This window comes from Vanessa cardui, chromosome 28, assembly GCF_905220365.1.
Source record: "Vanessa cardui chromosome 28, ilVanCard2.1, whole genome shotgun sequence".
NCBI lineage: Eukaryota > Metazoa > Arthropoda > Insecta > Lepidoptera > Nymphalidae > Vanessa > Vanessa cardui.
The window spans coordinates 2,631,228-2,652,512 of NC_061150.1; the positions used below are offsets into that span (position 1 = coordinate 2,631,228).

Here is a 21,285-nt window from a genome sequence, read left to right on the forward strand (position 1 = left end):
TCGGATTTACCCACCACGTGGACTTCTTGAATGGAAATATTAAGAGTGAACAGCTCCAGGTTCCTGGTTGAGTGTGCCCAGATAGCGGCTGGTGCAACTCCAAGGATGGCAGGCCTGTTCCCTAAGCCGTTAACGGTATCCACGTGTAGCTGGAAATTTTGGTGATGTACCCCCTTTCAATTATATTATAAATTTCGTTTACACCGGTCTGGCGAACGGTGTATTCTTTCAAACCACATCAATTAATTTATTCGTCAGTGGCGCCTAATTTTCAACCTTAAATTTTAGATTAGTAACATTGAATTTTCAAGCTTGCCTTTTATCCCAAGTGACCCACGCTGAGTCTAGCTGGCATAATTTTTTTTATAATAGTCATTATAAGAAGTAACATAAGTAACTAGTAAATTAAGTAATTGGTTGTTTATAATACTATGTTACTGTGCATTAAAAATTTTATAACTTAATATTGTTTCTTTATACCCACACCACCAGAAAGGTAACAAGGCATTTAGTAAAAAGCGGTTATTTTAATGTTACACACATACCTATATATTTCACTTGGTGGTAGGGCTTTGTGCTAGCCCGTCTGGGTACGTACCACCCACTCATCAATTATTCCACCGCCAAATAACAGTACTCAGTATTGTTGTGTTCCGGTTTGAAGGGTGAGTGAGCCAGTGTAGCTACAGGCACAAGGGACATAGCATCTTAGTTCCCAAGGTTGGTGGCGCATTGACGATGCAAGGAATAGTTAATATTTCTTACAACGTCATTGTCTGTGGGTGATGGTGACCACTTACCATCAGGTCTATATGCTCGTCCGCCAACCTATACAATAGAAAAAAAAAAACAATTTTATAATATGGACAAAAGATATACGTGAAAGTATTCAAAATTAAAGTTTTGCCGTTACGTTAAGAGTGCAATAATTTTGTATGTCCACTTTGCCTTAGTACCGTGGTTACGAAGTTTCATTTTAAGAACACGATCAGGGCGTTTCATTTCACGAAACTCATTATCATTAAATTATTAAATAGTATTTATTCGAGTAATTAAAAAAGAAAATAACACCATTGTTTATTTATCATCCGGATTATAAAAGATTTCCTGAATAATGTTTAATGCGTTTTGTTAATTGTGTGTTATGTGAGTAATGTTGCCAGTTTTGAAAATATTTTTATCTGACTGTTAATTAAATAATACATTCTGTGATACCAAGTTAATAATTATTTAGAACTAGCGACCATACTACAAACATCGTTTGTATATTACGACATTACAGTAGACACTTCTAAAATTATCAGTGTTTCTTTACAAGTATTAATCTAAATAATTGTATTAACTAACATGAATTTGTATTTTTTAAATGCTGAAAATGAGTAACTACTGAGTTTCTTGCCGGTTCTTCTTCGGTTAGAATCTACTTTCCGAACCGGTGGTAGCTTCACTTAATTGTAAAATGACGTTTCAAAAGTGCTTGAAAAAGCCTTTTTTTTTTTGCTGGAAAAACGCTTTACGCGCTTCCCCCACGTGATGGAAGTGGGGGGGTGTGTGGGACTCCCCAGTTTCCTGGACGCCGAGTGCACCCAGGACCACCGGGTTTACCCACTAAAAAACCAGCGGTACCCTCTCCGTCTTTCGGCGGGCGCCACGGGATCGCTTACGCATACTACCTTGACGCCCTGACGGTCGACCCGCCTATGCTGGCCTCCAACACCTAGGGGGGATTCTCGGGGTACTGAGACCCCCCCTTTTCCCTGCGGCGCCTATTGAGGCGGGGAGAGAAGGTGCGCGTAGCGCCTTTTCCTCCTCCCCGGTCGTCTACGGCGGAGCGGGTCTGTAGCGGCATTCTCCCTCTCCCGCTCCGCGGCTTCCTTCTGCGACATCACGTTTTCGCAGAAGGAGCGCATCTCCGACCAACACGTCTCACTGCTAAGCATTTCGTTGATGATGCTCGACAGCGAGAAAATAAGAAGAAATGAAACATCCACCATGGAACCCCCCTGCTGGCGCACGCAGGTCTGAACCTGCCCCCTGTTGAGAAGGGACAGGTCGGAGAGCAGGGCCCACACCTGGACGGCCCTCCCTCGCGGATTCGTGGCGGGGTTGCCCCAGGCACGCGACTTCGCGTTTAAGTCGCCGAGAACCACTATCGGTTTCGGCGACTGCCTGGCCACCGCGTGCTTGAAAAAAAAAAAGCCTACTTGAATAAAGTTTATTTTGATTTGACAATATTGTTCATGTATTATAAGTATACAAAAACCTTCACGAATCACTCTATCTATTAAAATAAACCGTATCGAAATCCCATGCATAATTTTAAAGATCTAAGTATATATAAGGTCAGATTAAAAAGTATATCTCATCAGCCTCATCATTCTCCTGGCATTATCCCAATTTTATTTGGGGTTTCTGTAGCGTGACTCCATACTTCTCTGTCTGATTTTATCTCCTAAGTGATTCTTTCAAACCATATCGTCTTTCACGCAATCCATCCATCGTTTCTTGGTCTATTAAAAAGTATACCTAAATTTAAAAAAAAAAAAAATTACGACAAAAGTCTAAGAAGAAATCTCTATAAAGTATAGTCGCTTCCCATTGTACGCTTAGATCATTTATACTTATACTTAGTCTACGATACAACTTAGAAGTAGCATTGGCAAATTTCGTAATCCGAAAAATAAAAAATATATTTTTTTTTTCTTTTTAGAAGCGGCTTGAAGCTCCGTCAACTGACCGACGGCCGCCATCTTATCCAAATAATATACACACCGAACGGTGCGATACAAGACTGCGAATACATAAAGGAAGGAAAAACAGCCAGAAATTTCCTAAAAACGTTAAGAAAAGAATTAAAAATGGCGCTAGACGAAGAAACTTACAGGTTATCAGAGAAAAGTTCGAGTAAAATCGAAGACGAAAAATTTTACCGCCATTTCGGTAACGTCACATTTCGAATTCTAAAAGATGGCGAGAGTTTGCCGGCCGACGTCGCTGATTGGCTGAACTACGACAGATTAAAAAACGAATGCTTCGAACGGCACGAGGAGTTGACATACATGATGGAACATAGGAATAAAATAAGCGATGAAACGCTTACAAGGTGAGTTGTATTTCTATTATGCACTATTTCATATGTTTGCACTTTTGCTTTTTTAAAAAAAAAACTATGATATACAATTTTTCATCTGTGTACGTCAATGCAAGGACCTCTTTCGCACTGCACGATACTCGAATTACCTTCACTATGTAAATCGTAACCTTACTCGCCATATAAACGATTTCTATTTTTAAATTTGACGTTTTATTTTTTTATTAAGAAATGTCTCTGATCGAAAGATATTCAGCCTACGTAAGGCAATGCATCTAAATGATGCGGAACTGAAAATGTTATATTAAAAAAAAGCTGCAATTTCAATTAATATACAACTTTTTATGTCACAAAAAGGATTAATTACATTTTAAAAGAAAACATTTTTTAAATAAACACAAATTGTAGATTTGTGCCTGATTTTATTTATCACCTAAACTTGGTTACATTCATTCATTTACTTTTACGTACAGCATCCTTATCGCTCATTTCTTTTCACGTTCATTCTCTATCGATATAAGCTTGGGGACGAAACTTTACTTCAGTTCAGCCATCAGCTCACCTCACCTTGCTTTGAAAATATTATTTGCTTGTATAATACGACTTCTTTTCCAGCAACTGTTTCCAAATATTCATTTAAAATTTCGATTATTTTTTTTTATCATAAAACAAAATTCGAAGCAGTTGCTCGCTGGCGAAGATGCTAAAGACTTGACAGCTGTCAAATCTCCCGCCATTTTCTAACCATAGACACGGATGACAGGTCACGGAGGTCGATCAGGGAGAATTTTATAATGCCCGGCACGAAATGGTGCGGAGCCGGCCAGTTGGCCGAGAGTTACAACGAGCTGGGGAGCGATAGAGACGAAGATAGATGCTGTCGCTCTCACGACAATTGCCGAATGAATATCGGGCCGTTTAAACGGAGATTCGGCTTGTTCAACTTTAGGCCGTACACGATATCGCACTGTAAATGCGATCGGAGGTCAGTTTTTACGAAATTTTTTTTTTTTTTTTTATTTGTCACTCGGGTTTGATTGTGCTTGGGTTCTTTTTACGGTTGGATGCTAGTTAGGTATCATGGGCTCGGTATTGGGAGTGCTTCTGGGTAAAAATGGGCGCAACTCTACAATGTCTCTGCTTTTGTGACTAAAATATTATATTATCTGTAAATAACATATCGATTTGAATCACGTGATTAATATTTACGACATCGATTATGTATCATAGTTAATGACCCGTACGTTTCATCTGAAGGCGTGTAATATACAGCGTTAAACACAAATACGTGAAAACCGATAAGTTTTATCTAACACACGATGGAGTTATAAATCATCGATCAACGTAACTTAGAATTTATGGCTAAATTTATTTGACGAATTCAGGTTACGATTACATAAAAGACACAATAAAAAAATCGTCGGTGGTCCGAAAGAGGTCGTTCCGTTGCGTTAGGGAACGAAATTTAAAAAAAAAAATCCGACAGAAAAAAACGCGACGCGATGGAGTTACTCCGTGTGCCCGGAACCAAATGGTGCGGGAAGGGTTACTCGGCGACACGGTACTCCCAGCTCGGTGGTTACACGAGAACAGATAGATGCTGCAGGGTCCACGATCTGAGATGTCCGTTCTGGATTGGTGGGATGGAGAAGAAATTCGGACTTTACAATTGGCGCGTAAACACGCTTATGCACTGCAGGTGCGATGAGAGGTTCGTATTTTTTGAATATGGAATGTCGTTTAGCGTCTGTGATTGGTCCTAATTTGATAGTCTGTGTCGCGTAAACAAACGGATATGTTTATTGTCTATGGTACAATGATATTATTTTTACGTGAAAATGTCTTTAGAATTCGAACGAAAAATTATATAACGAATTGTTGCGTCAAATTTCTAAATTTAAAAATATTTTTCACTTACGACGTTTTTACATTGACAGCAGGAATATTTAATTTTATAAAGCGTCATGCGTTTGTTTCTTATTATTTGTACTTACGCCGTTTTAACACTGACGGTAACGATATTTCGCAAGATTTTTTATTGATAATATCTTTGGTAGTTAACATCGAGAATTCGATTATAACTAATTAGGAAATCAACTTAAACTCGTATTAATCATTACAGTAAATGATGGAGTTACGAGTTGAGATCCATATAAGTTTGAGGATCGCTGCCATAGATCGTGATTGAATGAACGAAATGAACTAGAACAACTTAGACCCAAAGACGTTTTCATGCAGAAATAAAATTCGTTAATATACGTTAATAAAAAACTAATCTTAAAATATCATATCAATCTCCAATCCTTTATTTATTTTGACGATTACAATTAATTAATTAATAATCGAATTAATTGATCGTTTCATTATTTAATTTAAATAATAAATTATATTGCATGATATCCGGGCGTAATGTGTGTAGTTGTTTATGTGTCAATGTGTGTTTAATTGTGTATATGTGTGTCGTTTGTGTAACAATGTCTGTGTGTGTTAATTTCTTAACATTTTATGTTTTTTTTTCTAGTTTTAAGGTAATGTTGTGGTAGTTGTAAATCTATTTGTTGTATATTTGTTACAGTTTTTATATATATTTAAAAATGCACGTGAAGCTTTTTAATATTTTTCATTTTATATCTCGACCACGATCAACGTTAGGTGAAATTGTTTTCATACAACAAAAACACAACAATAATGTTTTATCTGTATCCTAAGACCTACAATATCTATTTAACCTCCTTACATTAAAATGTCACAAATAAAAAAGAAATTTGATGAATGTAGTAGTTTTCGTGATCGCGTCGATAAACGAAAAACCTCCAGAATGTTCCTTACATTCGATTTTCAAAATTCACAGTCTACAAATTATAATAAGTTGATATAAATATTCCACATATTCGATTTTCAAAATTGTCACATTCTAAAACTAAAAAGTCGAACATAAATAATAACTCGATTTCGAGAATCCACATATTCGATTTTTAAATACAGCCCCAACTAAATAATTATAACAGTGAGCTCGAAATATGTATCTAATTGACATTCGATTTTTAAAAATATCTTTGTCTAAACAATTGCACCAACATTAAATTATTAATTATATTTCGTCTATATCAGTAACTGATCCCTTGCATTCCTAGTTCGAAATTCAAAAATAAAAACAACAAAATCTCCTGATTACATTAATAGAGTCGTTATCGGGGTTGCGTCTGTAAAAATAAAATAAAATAAATGTTTTATACGTGAAATAAAATAAGTAGAAATAATAAAAAGTATCAGCACCGTGTCGGTGACATGATAAGCGTATCGGGAACAGGAATGCGTGGAGTAGCTAACCGACGTAACAAATCAGTTTCGAATTTGATTAAAAATATCAACCAATCAATCAATCAAAATAAACTTTATTCAAGTAGGCTTTTACAAGCACTTTTGAATCGTCATTTAACAACTACATGTAATAAGTAAAGCTACCACCGATTTGGAAATTAGATTCTACCGAGAAGAACCGTGAAGAAAACCAGTAGTTACTCTTTTTTAACATTTAAAATATACAAAGTCATGTTAGTTAAATACAATAATTTAAACTAATATATCCTGCTTGGAAGTCAACAGGTATTAACTCCACGCTTTTTTATCATCTATAAAATCTTGTATCGAATAATGTGCCTTTATTACCAATGTATTTTTATACAAACGATTTGAATGTAGGAAACGGCAAAGATAAAAATTTCTGCGAATAACTAAAGTAATCTGGTATAAATATTATATATATGATACTACATCACATACATGACTCTGATCCCAATGTAGCTGAAGCACTTGTGTTATGGAAATAAGAAGTAACGATACCACAAACACCCAGACCCAAGACAACATAGAAAACTAATGGTAATCTACATCGACTCGGCCGGGAATCGAACCCGGGACCTCAGAGTGGCGTACCCATGAAAACCGTTGTACACATCACTCGACCATGGAGGTCGTCATTATATTAATTTGAAAGTAACTCTGTCTGTCTGTTACCCTTTAACGGCCAAATCGCTGAACCGAAATTGATGAAACTTGCTATGAAGCTACTTTATATGCCGATCACCTAACGATTAAGTCCTGTATCACGAGCGAAACCACGGTCAACAAGTAGGTATATATGTACCTATATATGTCGCAGGCAGCTAGCTTAATTTGCCATTTAATTAACAGCTTGTTACAGACAATAAATAGAATGGGGAGGTCAGAGGTGGTTTCATAGAATAGAATAAATAAAATACTATTTTTTTATAGTTCATTTTTTACTAATTAATAATGTAATCTAATTACAAAGCTGGACAGATTAATGACAGAAATGTACATTTAATTCAATTTTCAAAAATGTAAACTAACAAACCAATCTAAAATTATTGTAACATTCGATTTTCAAAAATATCACAACCAAGTACAAAAAAATCGATCACTAAAATGTTCCAAGCATTCGATTTTCAAACTTAAGACGTTATATTTTTAAAATAATCGTAGCATTTGATTTTCAAACTCAAAACGTTATTTTTTAAAATAATCCTAGCATTCGATTTCCAAAAATGTAGTGTCAAGTCTACAATAAGTCGATCACTACAATATTCCATGCGTTCGAATTCCAAACTCAAAACGTTATTTTTTAAAACAATCCTAGCATTCGATTTCCAAAAATGTAGTGTCAAGTCTACAATAAGTCGATCACTACAATATTCCATGCATTCGAAATCCAAACTGGAAACATTATTTTTTAAAATAATCCTAGCATTCGATTTTCAAAAACGTACTGTCAAGTGTAAAATAAGTCGATCACTACAATCCATGCGTTCGATTTTCAAACTTAAGACTCTTATATTTTTAAAATAATCCTAGCATTCGATTTTCAAAAACGTAGTGTGACACAGCTCCACGCCGTTCCTTTTTCGTTCCTTCACGAAGACTCCGATAGCATCTCATAGCATCTAATTGGTGACTATAAATTAACCCCGAAACCGACCATATGTTTGTTGTGCCCACTGATTGGGGCTTGTGGAGACTAATTAATACAAACTTAGATCAAAAATTCATATGTAGGCAGGCTGACAAATGCGCTTCATGATATCTTTTAAAAACTTAATTTGCGTTTATTAAGTACGGATGCAATATTGATAATAAATATGCTATAGAATTTGTTTATTTACTAAAATTATCAGTATTTCTTTACTATATTGACCATGTATTATATACAAAGACCTTCCTCTCGAATCATGCTATCTATTAAAAAAACCGCATCAAAATCCTTTGCGTAATTTCAAAGATATAAGCATACATAGGGACAGCGGTGAGCGACTTTGTTTTATACTGTGTAATGATTTCAATTTCAACTAAGGAAACATCGTGAGGAAATCTAGACTTGCACAAAGCCCTAGCTCCAAATAAAATTATTATCGATTAATTTATTATTAGAGCCGTAATAATTATCAATTATAAAAGCGTTTTTCTCAGTAAGTAAATTTCTTAGTTACTAAATATCCTTAGGATAATAAGGGTTTGTAATGTTAGCAATCATTGCTATGCATTTTAGATCATTAAAAGTTAAATATTTTTAATAATTAAACCTCAACATATTAACGGTTATTTTAAGTCAATAATTAGTTATCTGATCTTCTAGCACCTGTTAATTAATTATTACTTAATAATTAAGTAAACGGTGCAGAATATTTTTTGATATAGTTGAAGTATTTATTTAACTTTGAATGGTAAGTGGTCACCACCGCGCCAACAACCTTGGTATCAAAGATGTTATACCCTTGCGTCATTTTAACAGTAATACAGGATACAGCTAAAGGAAACAAAGTCCCAAATTGCTCTGACAATTTAAATTTCGAACGCAATTTAAAAAAAAACCCGCCGATTGGCTTTTAGCAAACCGATGTTTCGGAAACGAATTTTAATTTCAACACCATAATTGCTCAATTCGTAATTCGAATCTAAAACGAAACGCAAGTGTCATAAAGAACACAGATTTAAAACCACAGATAAAACTAAGAGTTCCTTCACGGTAACTTTTTCGATGTAGATAAAAAATATATATTACAGCAGGACCTTACCGCGTTCGTCTTTATTGCTCGAAAATATCCTGTTTCAAACGGCGGGAACGTTCGTAGACGATTTGAAAATGGAACGCAATTTTAACGTTTCAAGCGCGGGAATAGAACTGATTTTGACGTGTAACTTTTTAATTCGTCTCCACAGATTAAATCGTAGATCGGTCCTAATGATACACTAATAAATAGAGATTTTTTTAAGCGATCGAGTTGTTAAAAGCCGGCGCTTGTACTTTTTAATGATTTAATTGAAAAAAAAAAGAGTTAGACATTTTTTTAAATATATGATATTTTGAAACTAGAGCTTATTGTGTATTAAACGAAATGTTTAAACATAAGTCATCGCAGGCAGGATATACTACATACATATATAATTGCATTTAACTAACATGACTGTATTTTATATGTTGAAAATGAGTGACTGCTGAGTTTCTTGTCGGTTCTTCTGAGTAGAATCTACTTTCCGAAACGGGCTTTATGAAATGGGGTTTTACAAAAAAAATACAATCATATTAGTTAAATACAATCATATATGTAATGTATCCTGCCCGGAAGTCAACGGGTATTAATTCCACGCTTTTTTATCATCTACAAAATCTTGTATCGAATAATTTGTTTTATAAACGATTTGAATTTACGGCAAAGGTAAAATATCATAAAACATATAAAATTCATGAAAGTCACTCGAAATAGACAAATTCACACTTTATTTTAATTAACAATGTTTATTAAATAACGAATTTAAATTGTATTATAATATTAAAAAAAATAACGAATATACATTTTACATAATAATTGAAGAAATTAAATTCAATACAATTTGAAGGCGTGTTGAATACTCGAACAAATCTGAGTAAAATTTTGAATACGATTAATTAAATTGTTAAGACGTGAAATCATTACAAACAAACTCACATCCGCATATAATGTTAGTTATTACAATCTTTACTAATATTAATAATGCGAAAGTAACTCCCACAGCTGGGCTAAGGCCTCCTCTCCCAAGTCCAATTATCCTTTGACAAGGTTTGAAACATATACCACCACGCTGTTTCAATGCGGGTTGGTGGTATGTGGCAGAATTTCTAAGAAATTAGACACATGTTTCCTCACGATGTTTTCCTTCCCTGAGCACGAGATGAATTATAAACACAAAATAAGCACATGAATATTCAGTGGTGCTTTGAGCCCGCAATCATCGGTTAAGATGCACGCGTTCTAATCACTTTGCCATAACGGCTCGAAACTTAAACTATCTGTTGCTTTTTAATTTGACAGAAATTAGTATAAAAAAGGTTTTATGCCGTCCACAGACAAACTCAAAGCAAAGACGCGCTCGATAGCTAGTTATCAATGTGTTTATAATGATCGACGCATATACATAACAGACGTAACCTTTGCTGATCTTTATAATTATGTGTTTTGTGAAACAAATAAACAAAAACAATTAATTATAATCCCTTAAATAATTATTTTTTGAGGGGGTTGTATGAAGGTATAGCTTCGGGATAAGTATAAAAAAGCTATAGCCTATTTTTCTCTCTACAAAAACGCATTACGCGTTTTCGTAACGTTTCGCGGTATGCGAGACTAGGTGCACCGGAATACCACTAAAAACCAGCGTTACCCGCTCCGTCTTGTCGGCAGGCGCTGTAGGATCGTAGCTATAACTATAGCATATTCCAATGGAAGTAGGAATAAAGGTAAACAAACTACTACCCGTACTAGATTTACGTATTTCATGCGATTTGCTAATAACTCAGCTGCGGCTTGCTTGAATTAAGTATATTGTAATTTACCATTTAAATAAACCCCGTGAAAACATATGTATTGTAATCACATATAGTTGAATTATATTTATTGTACAGTCGCGGTAAGAAAAGGTTCGTCACCTTAAGATCTATTTCCGTGTGCTCAGTGTGAGTGACAAACTGCTTTACCGATCGAGAATGACATATTGCGTCGCAATGATTCGATGTTTAGATTCAAAAGGTACTAAGAGTTTACTTGATAAAGGAATGAATTGGACAACTGACGAAGGTTTTCTTACTCTGACTGGTACATTCAACTGTTAATCCAAGTAATCTTATTGCATCAATGTTCTCAGCGGGCGGTGGAGTAAAAAACAGCTTTCGATATTCGGAGAATCGTCGTTGCCAAGGGAAGCAGGAATGCGATTTGTATTGTTTTAATACTTCAAATTTATATTTATAAGTGATCTTATCTCGGATTTATCAGCTACCAAGACGAATATGCCAATTTACAAACTAAAATTTAAATATATACACTTTGGCAGCAAAAAAAATTATGTGATTTGATAAAAATTTAAATGTTTTGATTTTGAGTCATAAATTCAATTTTTCAAACATAGTAGAATGCCCTAAAATATTTCATAATTGGCGTCCCGACCCGGCTTCGCACGGATGCAATGCTGATACTAAATTTAGTAGTAAAGTTAAGTAACAGCCTGTGAATTTCCCACTGCTGGGCTAAGGCCTCCTCTTCCATTAAGGAGAGGGTTTGAAACCTATAACACCACGCATTTCCAATGCGGGTTGGTGGAATACACATGTGGCAGAATTTCTATGAAATAAGACACATGCAGGTTTCCTCACGATGTTTTCCTTCACCGCCGAGATTATAAACACAAGTTAAGCACATGACTATTCAGTGACGCTTGGGTTTGAACTGGAACATCTTACTTCCCCATAACTGGTAAATGCAACCCCTAAATTTGTAAAGTATAGCAGTAACGACCCCTGTCCAGCGATCACATTTTAATATTGACAACTGGGTCGTCCGCCATTAATCTCGGCGTTACAAATATCCCCGACAAAAGAAAACTTTACGCGCGAACGAATACCGATATAGTTACAGATAATACCACAAAGAGTCCCACCCTTATTTGACGTTCATAATTTATGTATTGTCAGCCGTGTATTTAGCCCCGGGGGCATTATTCACACATTATAAATCCCTTGAAGCGTGGCGATAACGGAACGCGACCATAAGCTAAGATGGCGCCTATTGACAGTTGAGCTATTTTGGCGGGAAACGACATTTTGTTTTTTTTTTTATTGATTTTAATAGGCTCTTTGACAATTCGAAAAATAAAGTGTCAATTATTGTAATCAGTGTATATTATGAGTTTAAAAATGGATATTTATCAATGAAAGCTGAAAATAATACTTAATTTATTCAAAATCCATAAATAAAAATGCACATTTTAAACGTTTGTCACGTGACACAAAACGCTTCTGATTGGCCGGGTTAATGATGAATTTTTATTAACCTTGCTTTTCTATTATATGTACCATCGATTAAAATACTAGAAAGTGACGTCACCGACCCCATTGCAGCGCCATATTGTCCATGTAGCGTTTTTGCGCGCTATTTAAATATGGAATTTTTAATATGATATTTTTCAGCAAATATGTACTAGAAATAAAAAACACAACTTTTACTGGGTTCCTGAACTTCTACTAAATAATATAAAATGGATTTTAAAAACCAGTAAAATAGCCTATTATACTGCCTTGGGTTGTCATTTTAACAGATTAATTAGAATACATTATTAATATTAAATTTATATAATTAATACTACGTTTGAATACGTAATTTTCTACATTTTTATTTTCAATATTTGAAAGTATTGAATTAAATCCTATATAATATTATAACTTACGAAAGTCTGTTTATTTTTAAGTTACGCGTTTAAGTCTAAACTTTGAAACAGATCGTCGTGTAACTTTGTAAAGACCTAATCAAAATTTTTATAAATAAAAAAAAACCGCCTTCAAAAATGAACTAAAAAGAAAAAAATAATCAGTTACATCCATATCCAATTTACGATTTTTTAATCACCTCTCAAAGTCGGTGCCAAAATTGCTAATATAGGTACATAATACATACATACAAACCTAAATTTATTTATTGTATAGATTACACCATTAGACAATCCTTACTATCGATACAAATTAAATGATTTCAATATAGGAATTTTTTACTTTGTTGGCACCGACTTCAAAAGCTGATTAAAAAATCGTAAATTGGATATGGATGTAACTGATTATTTTTTTCTTTTTAGTTCATTTTTGAAGGCGGTTTTTTTTTATTTATAAAAATTTATTTACTGCTTTTCAGTGTTGTTTTGTTATTTATAATTACAATTGGTAGTGTTTGTCATGCACTTTATTATACTCAGTACATTTCGGCTTTCGACTTTAAACATAACTCAACGTCGTTTCAATACGATGTGGACTGCAACTCAAATTAAGCGTTACCTAAGTTACAATAGCCTAATGTTAACTGCTCATCGCCAATTAGATAATACCATTTTTCCCGATGCAATACCGTTAATCATTGAGGAGTTCTCCTGGTAGTCCACCATCAGCTAGACTTTATCATAGGCATGTTTACTAACATCAATTGCTTGACGACTATCTTAAAGAAATAGAACTAAACCCGTAAAATAGTTACTTACTAATAGGTTCTGATTACCAGTTGTGGTCTTCATCATCAGTTCTACTTCATCAAATGTCACTTTTCGTGAGCATATGACCAAGGCACTTTGAATAAAACCGAAATCACTATAGGTGTGCCTATAAAATTTGAGGAGTTCCCTCGATTTTTCCAAGATCCCATCATCAGATCCTGATCTCCTGACAATGGGACCACCTGTAAAACATGCCCTTTCAAACAAAAAAAGAATTGTCAAAATCGGCCCAGCCATCTTCGAGTAATTCGGTAACATACATAAAAAATAAAAAAAAAAAAAAAAAAAAAAGGCCCCGACGAATTGAGAACCTCCTCCTTTTTTTGAAGTCGGTTAAAAAGTACGGACAGGCAGATAGGCTACACGCAGCAAAGCCGCGGTCGGAAGCTAGTACATACAAAATAATGTTATTATTAAAATTGATTACGCATCAAGAATTGTACTACATTATTATTGTTTATAAATAAACCCGATAAAATTTAATTACGAACGTAATAGTAAGCTCTTATCTTTTTATCGAATCAAAACATTCAGAGGTCACTTTCTATTTGTAAACAATATCTATCTATTAAATTACTTTTCCACAGATAAAATATAACGAAAACAAAAAAGCGACACCTGTTTAGTCTATGGTTTCTGCGCCATTAGCTGTCTATTGAAGCGCGCGCGATTTTCGAATTTCGAACGTCTCGACACAAAAGATTTCTGTGTCAACTTGTCTTTAAAACGGCCAGCGTTGTCTATGAAGGCTTGAAGAACGTAAAGAGAATGTACAAGGGCGTAAAGATATCGAGTGTCAAATTGTGTGAAAGCGTTTTGTTTTCGTGCATATTTAAAAATGTTTGTTTTTTTTTTTTAATTTAGATACAATGAAATAGTCATTATGCCTAAAATCTTTTAAATATATTAATGTATTATGCCCAAATTATTATTATTTTATTAAATTACATATATTTATGGGTTTTTATTCAATTTTGTTATGTCAATGTCTATAAGTGATAGCTATCACATACCATCAGACAGCAGGCTACTTGTCTAGTTAAATAAAAACCAGACGAATTGATAACCTCCTTTTTGAAGTTAGTTATTCTACCGCCAAATAACAGTACTCAGTGTTATTGTGTTCCGGTTTGAAGGGTGAGTGAGTGTAACTACAGGCACAAGGGACATAACATCTTAGTTCCCAAGGTTGGTGGCGCATTGACGATGTAAGTAATAGTTAATAATTCTTACAGCGTTAATGTCTATGGGCGATGGTGACCACTTACCATCAGGTGGCCCATATGCTCGTCTGCCAACCTATACCATAAAAAAAAAAGGGACATAGCATCTTAGTTCCCAAGGTTGGTAGCACATTGACGATGTAGTGAATAGTTAATATTTCTTACGGTGTTTCTTCTATCTTTTCTTCGGGTGATGGTGACCACTTAGCATCAGGTGACAATGAAATAGTCATTATGCCTAAAATCTTGAAAATAGATTAATGTATTATGCCCAAATTACATTATGAAATGTAATACAGTTTTTATGTTGTCTATATCATAACATAGTATAAAACAAAGTCGCTTACCGCTGTCTGTCCCTATGTATGTTTAGATCTTTGAAATTACGCAAACGGATTTTGATGCGGTTTGTTTTATAGATAGAGTGATTCTAGATGAAGGTTTTTGTATATAAATGGATAAGATAGTAAATACGCTTATATTTCTAGAAGTTTCTAATGTGATGTTGTAAATAAACATATTCTGTAGTATATTTAGTATCAGCAGTGCACCCGTGCGAAGCTGGGTTGGGTCGGTTAAGAAAACAGTTAGTGCAATATCACAGCAAATTAAATTACGACAACAAATACAAATATATAATATTATAGCTCACGTTCTTAAAAGTCATCAAAAATTAAATAAATAAATAAAAAAATAAGCGAAAAAAACATACATCCAGTTTTCAAGCACACGATTTATTAAAAAAAAAAAAAAAAACAATTCGATTACAATTCAAATTTTATACAAAAACAATAACAATTTTTATTTTTTAAAAATTTTCAAATATCGAATCGATCGGAAGCGATATATATATTTTTTTAATTAAACTACGCTATACAACAAAATACCTTCTAAAACAAACATATCAAGAAACGAAGCTAGACATGCGGGACCAATACCCATACGCCGGTGCCTTTGCTAACGATTAAAAAAAAAATACAAGAAATAAGGCGGGAATTTCGCTAATTCTCTTTCGGATCGGACGTAATCCTTCTTTTGTTCTTTAAGTTGTAACCCGCATTGATTCGCTATTTGGCAGCACTTATACCGTAACTAAGCCACTTATGCTAGGGTTGTGCCGTGTCGATAATAGTGCTGCCCAGTTATTTTATATTCGATACTTTTTTGGCTCTTGTAATTTAATTTAAATCAAATTCCAATGATATTGCAATATATTTAACATTTGATTTAGTAGAGTTAAGATATCACCTACCCGTATTGGAACAGCGTGGTGGGATATGTTGCAAACCTTCTCAAAAGCCTTTTTCCCTTGTTGTTAGTAGAGTTACTAAATAGTACATGACATAAAGGTGCCACGGCATATTTATGTTACCGCTTCACGCTTAAACCGCTGAACAAATATAGATGAAATTATGTATAAAGATAGATTCAGTTCTGAGCAAAGACATACTTCTTTCCATTCTCCTTTTGTAAGACCATAAGCTGTATAACACCAACCATAAAAAGAGAAATGTCAAACAAACAACATCTGACAGCGATCTGACGCGATACCATTGGTCGAGAGCTTGATTAATCTGTGATATTCGCTGTGGATTGGCGCATTAAACGTCAAAAAAGTGTTATTATTATTATACAATATGTAACGACGTAAGTGCTCTGAAACAGCACTTAAGACGTTTCAGTCACGAGAATATATCTTTGAGCGATCTAGCGCTGATGTTTTAATAGTTTGATTAGATGACGTTATGATGATCATCGATGCAGCGAACTTTGGTTCTGACCCTTACAAGGAATTAAACAAATTGTTTACATGAACGCTGCCAAGAGGAGAATTTGACAGCAAATTGACGCGATACCATTGGTCGAGAGCTTGAATAATCTGTGATGTTCGCTGTGGATTGGCGGAAAGCGTTTTGAACGACGACGAAACTGTCATCGGAATTTTGAAGTAAAATTAAAGTGTCTATAAGTAGTTAAGTGTAATTGTGTTGTTTTTTAAATAAAGATATATTAATCATAAACTCTCAGTAGTGCACGATATAGCTGAGTTATTAACATATTGCATGAAATACGTGAATCTAGTAGGGGCAGTATTGTTTATCTTTATTCCTATTTCCATTGGAATTAAGCCACAATTTCAGTTAATATAAATATATAACACATATATATTCTATGTATTGTTAATAGCTAGTGAAATTGTTTTTAAGTGATGCCAAAAATATCGATAGTCAAAATCGATTGTATCGTAAACGAGCACATCACTACAACTTGACCAGCACTCGACCAAATGTTGGAAGTGAAAACGGCAAGGTCGTCGCGGTATTAGCACAGAGTAGAGAAATACAGAGCTGTATCAAATATATAATTTAAAATAATTGTATATGAAATTTTTTTTGGATGATTATATAATTGGAATTGGTAATTTACTATACTTCATAAATTACTCTATTAACAGAAGACTTAATAAAATTAAAAGCTTAAATGTATGCAAATGTTAATTATAAATAGTTACTGTATAAATCTTGACCGCGTGCAAAGTAAAGATGCTAGTAAACAAATGGAAGAATGCTAGTAATACATCATAAGTAGTAGTTGATATTAAACATAACAACAACAACAGCCTGTAAATTCCCACTGCTGGGCCAAAGGCCTCCTCTCCCTTTGAGGAGAAGGTTTGGAACATATTCCACCACGCTGTTCCAATGCGGGTTGGTGGAATTCACATGTGGCAGAATTTCTATGAAATTTGTCACATGCAGGTTTCCTTACGATGTTTTCCTTCACCGCTGAGCACGAGATGAATTAAAAACAGAAATTAAACACATGAATATTCACTTTGAACCCGCAAACATCAGTTAAGATGCACGCGTTCTAACCACTGGTCCATCGGTTTCCTCTGCGCACAGCTACTCTATACACAAGTGCATACGAAGCCAGGACTAAGGGCTCGTTAGGCGCAAAAAGCAACGCTTTGTCAGCCGCCATTAATCCGCGCGCTCCCACGCCTGACCGGAGGAAACTAAATGTTTTTGTAAGCCGAATTCTTATTGCACCGAGAACCGTTAAGATTAGACGACCCCCAACCCCCCCTTTAACCCCCCCTCTAACCCCTCGAAACAAGATGGCGGCCATTTAAACAATACTTTATATAATTCTATATTTAAATTTCAATTGGGTATGTTAGGTACAGTACGACACAACTTAGATGTATGAGCAAATTCAATAAAACCGATTACTGCCGATTCACACAACCAATAGAAACAGCTCCCTATCGCGCCATTCGACGCCATTCGTCGCTATAGATTCCCGCATCAGTTCAACCCGAGACAGCGAGTGCTTGTAAATCGACGTGTCAAATGACTGTATTTTTTAAATGTTGAGAAAGAGTAACTACTGAGTTTCTTGTCGGTTCTTCTCGGTAGAATGTACTTTCCGAATCGGTGGTAGCTTCACTTAATTGTTAAATGACGATTCAAAAGTGCTTATGAAGCGCACTTGAATAAAGTTTATTTTGATTTTGATTTACACCTTGGGAATGAAACGATCGCCTCCTGGCTATTTCATCTCATATTAAATTGTTTATATAATATATGAGACAAACAAAAAAAAAAAACCCGCTGAGTTTCTTTCGCCGGTTCTTCTCAGGTCAGGGTATTTTCTTTTCCGAACCGGTGGTAGTGTTTCAATTGACCATCAATAAGAAAGTGTAATGCTTCTATATTGAATAAAGTTATTTGAGTTTGAGTTTGATTATGATTTTGGTATGAAACAAAGTTGATTAAAAGGGAAGAATACCTAACACCATAACACCTAACGACTTATTCGTTAAACGCGAACGCAGTCATAGACAACGATTAAACTATATCTGTGCTATATTTTTTTATGGTATAGGTTGGCGAACGGGCCACCTGATGGTAAGTGGTCACCATCACCCATATACAAAGACGCTGTAAGAAATATTAACTATTCCTTACATCGTCAATGCGCCACCAACCTTGGGAACTAAGATGTTATGTCCCTTGTGCCTGTAGTTACACTGGCTCACCCTTCAGACCGGAACACAACAATACTGAGTACTGTTTGGAGTGGGTGGTACCTACCCAGACGGGCTTGCACAAAGCCCTACCACCAATTAAACTGTAAACTTTCCCAGCTAAACCTAATATGATAGAGTACTACATATCACATCTAACGACTTATCCCTTAAACGCGAACAAAACCGCGCGTGACTCTTGTATAAACCACGTATATATCATTACAGTCATTAATAATTACGGGATATTTAACATATTTTTTTATTTTTATTCGTTGTAGCTCAGCCTCGTGAACAAGACATTCGTAGATAATGTCGAAATATCGAGCTCTAACTAACAACAAATAAAAAACATGGTAAATATCCGGTATTTTATTTTGACGAGTTGTGTGTACACCAAATCAAATCAAATCAAAATATACTTTATTCAAGTGGGCTTTTACAAGCACTTTTGAATCGTCATCTAACAATTAAGTGAAGCTACCACCGGATCGGAAGGTAGATTCTACCGAGAAGAACCGGCAAGAAACTCCGTAGTTACTCTTTTTCAACATTTAAAAAAAATACAGTCATGTTAGTTAATACAATTATTTAAATTATTATAAATATAATAACCAATTATATAATAACCAATTTTCATGACTCCGAGGTCCTGGGTTCGATTCTCGGTCGAGTCGATGTAGATTATCATTAGTTTCCTACGTTGTTTTGGGTCTGGGTGTTTGTGGTATCGTTACTTCTGATTTTCCATAACACAAGTGCTTCAGCTACTTACATTGGGATCAGAGTAATGTATGTGATATTGTCTCATATTTATTTATTTAATAACTGTAATAATAAAAATAATCATGCTAATTTAATATCATGTATATATTAATAATACTCAGACCAGACCACGTGCCATCTGATGGTCCATTATGTCCATTAGCACCATCTTAGAGCCTAAAAAAACAGCTGAGTTTACTCAGCTGGACGTCCGAAAAGGTTCTCGTAAAAAAGGTTTTAAGGTTCAGTAAGGTTTCTTAATCTGTAGTCTTGGACCAGGGTGAAGCGTTGCGGTGTGAATTGTCACTAAGTTAACAGCCTGAGCTGAGATGGCCCAGTGGTTAGAACGCGTGCATCTTAACCGATGATTGCCGGTTCAAATCCAAGCAAGCACCATGTATATGTGCTTAATTTGTGTTTATAATTCATCTCGTGCTCGGCGGTGAAGGAAAACATCGTGAGGAAACGTGCACGTGTCTAATTTCATCGAAATTCTGCCACATGTGCAATCCACCAACCCGCATTGGAACAGCGTGATGGAATATGTTCCAAACCCTCTCCTTAATGAAAGGCTGACTGTTACTTTACTTCTTTCTTTTTAATACAGCCTTCCTGGGTTAACGTATTCGTTTAAAGAGACCACGGTTATTTCAAAGTTGAAAAAGATTAACTACTGCGTTTCTTGCCGGTTGTTCTCGGTAGAATCTATATTAATATTATTTATCTGAAAGTAAGGCTGTCTGTCATTCTTTCTCGGCCAAACCGCTGAACCGATGATTACTATGACTGTGTAATAATACCCGCTTTCTTTGTTCTTCGTTATTTTTTTAATCTGTAAAATACTAATTCTTCAGATTTTTTTACCTTAATAGTAATAATGCCCTGTCCTAAATCTTTTTCTTTCTTTCTTTGTCTATAGCTGATAGCGACGGCATACAATCAGATTACCCATCTGTATATCTGTATACCTTCTTACATTATAAAAAAAACAATGGTCATTGGTAGTCTAAGCACAATAATCAGAATGTTACCAGATCAAAAAACAAATTGAATCGATTGTCACAAAACTATTATTACAATTTTTACAACAACAACAACAGCCTGTAAATTCCCACGGCTGGGCTAAAAGCCTCCTCTCCCTTTGAGGAGAAGGTTTTGGAACATTCCACCACGCTGATCCATTGCGGGTTGGTGGAATACACATGTGGCAGAATTTCTATGAAATTTGTCACATGCAGGTTTCCTCACGATGTTTTCCTTCACCGCTGAGCACGAGATGAATAATAAAGACAAATTAAGCACATGAATCAGCGGTGCTTGCCTGGGTTTGAACCCGCAGTTATCGGTTAAGATGCACGCGTTCGAACCACTCGACTCTTGACAATTTCTACAACTGTCCATAAATACGACAAGCATACGAAGACGATAACACTTGTCCAAAGAAGGGAATTTTTCGTTTTTTCCTCCGCGAGGCAAAACGCCAAAACCCGGTCGGAGGCGATATATCCGATGCAGCGTTAAGCACCCTCCAGCCCCTGCACTTGACGCCTGCCATTGACGTAATGGCATATTTCCCGCCATTTACTGCA

General features: G+C 35.1%; 1 protein-coding gene across 3 annotated transcripts in view; it reads left to right on the top strand.

Moving 5' to 3' along the window:
- LOC124541611 overlaps positions 1–21,285 on the top strand; it is an 87,773-nt gene that overhangs the window by 62,648 nt on the left and 3,840 nt on the right. The window contains exons 3-5 of one of the 3 annotated variants that reach the window (XM_047119531.1): positions 2,711–3,103; positions 3,855–4,076; positions 4,578–4,802. In XM_047119531.1, the coding sequence (XP_046975487.1) occupies positions 2,711–3,103; positions 3,855–4,076; positions 4,578–4,802 (840 nt within the window). The remainder of the gene's footprint in view (positions 1–2,710; positions 3,104–3,854; positions 4,077–4,577; positions 4,803–21,285) is intronic. The other 2 variants (XM_047119533.1, XM_047119532.1) reach the window with 2 other exon arrangements.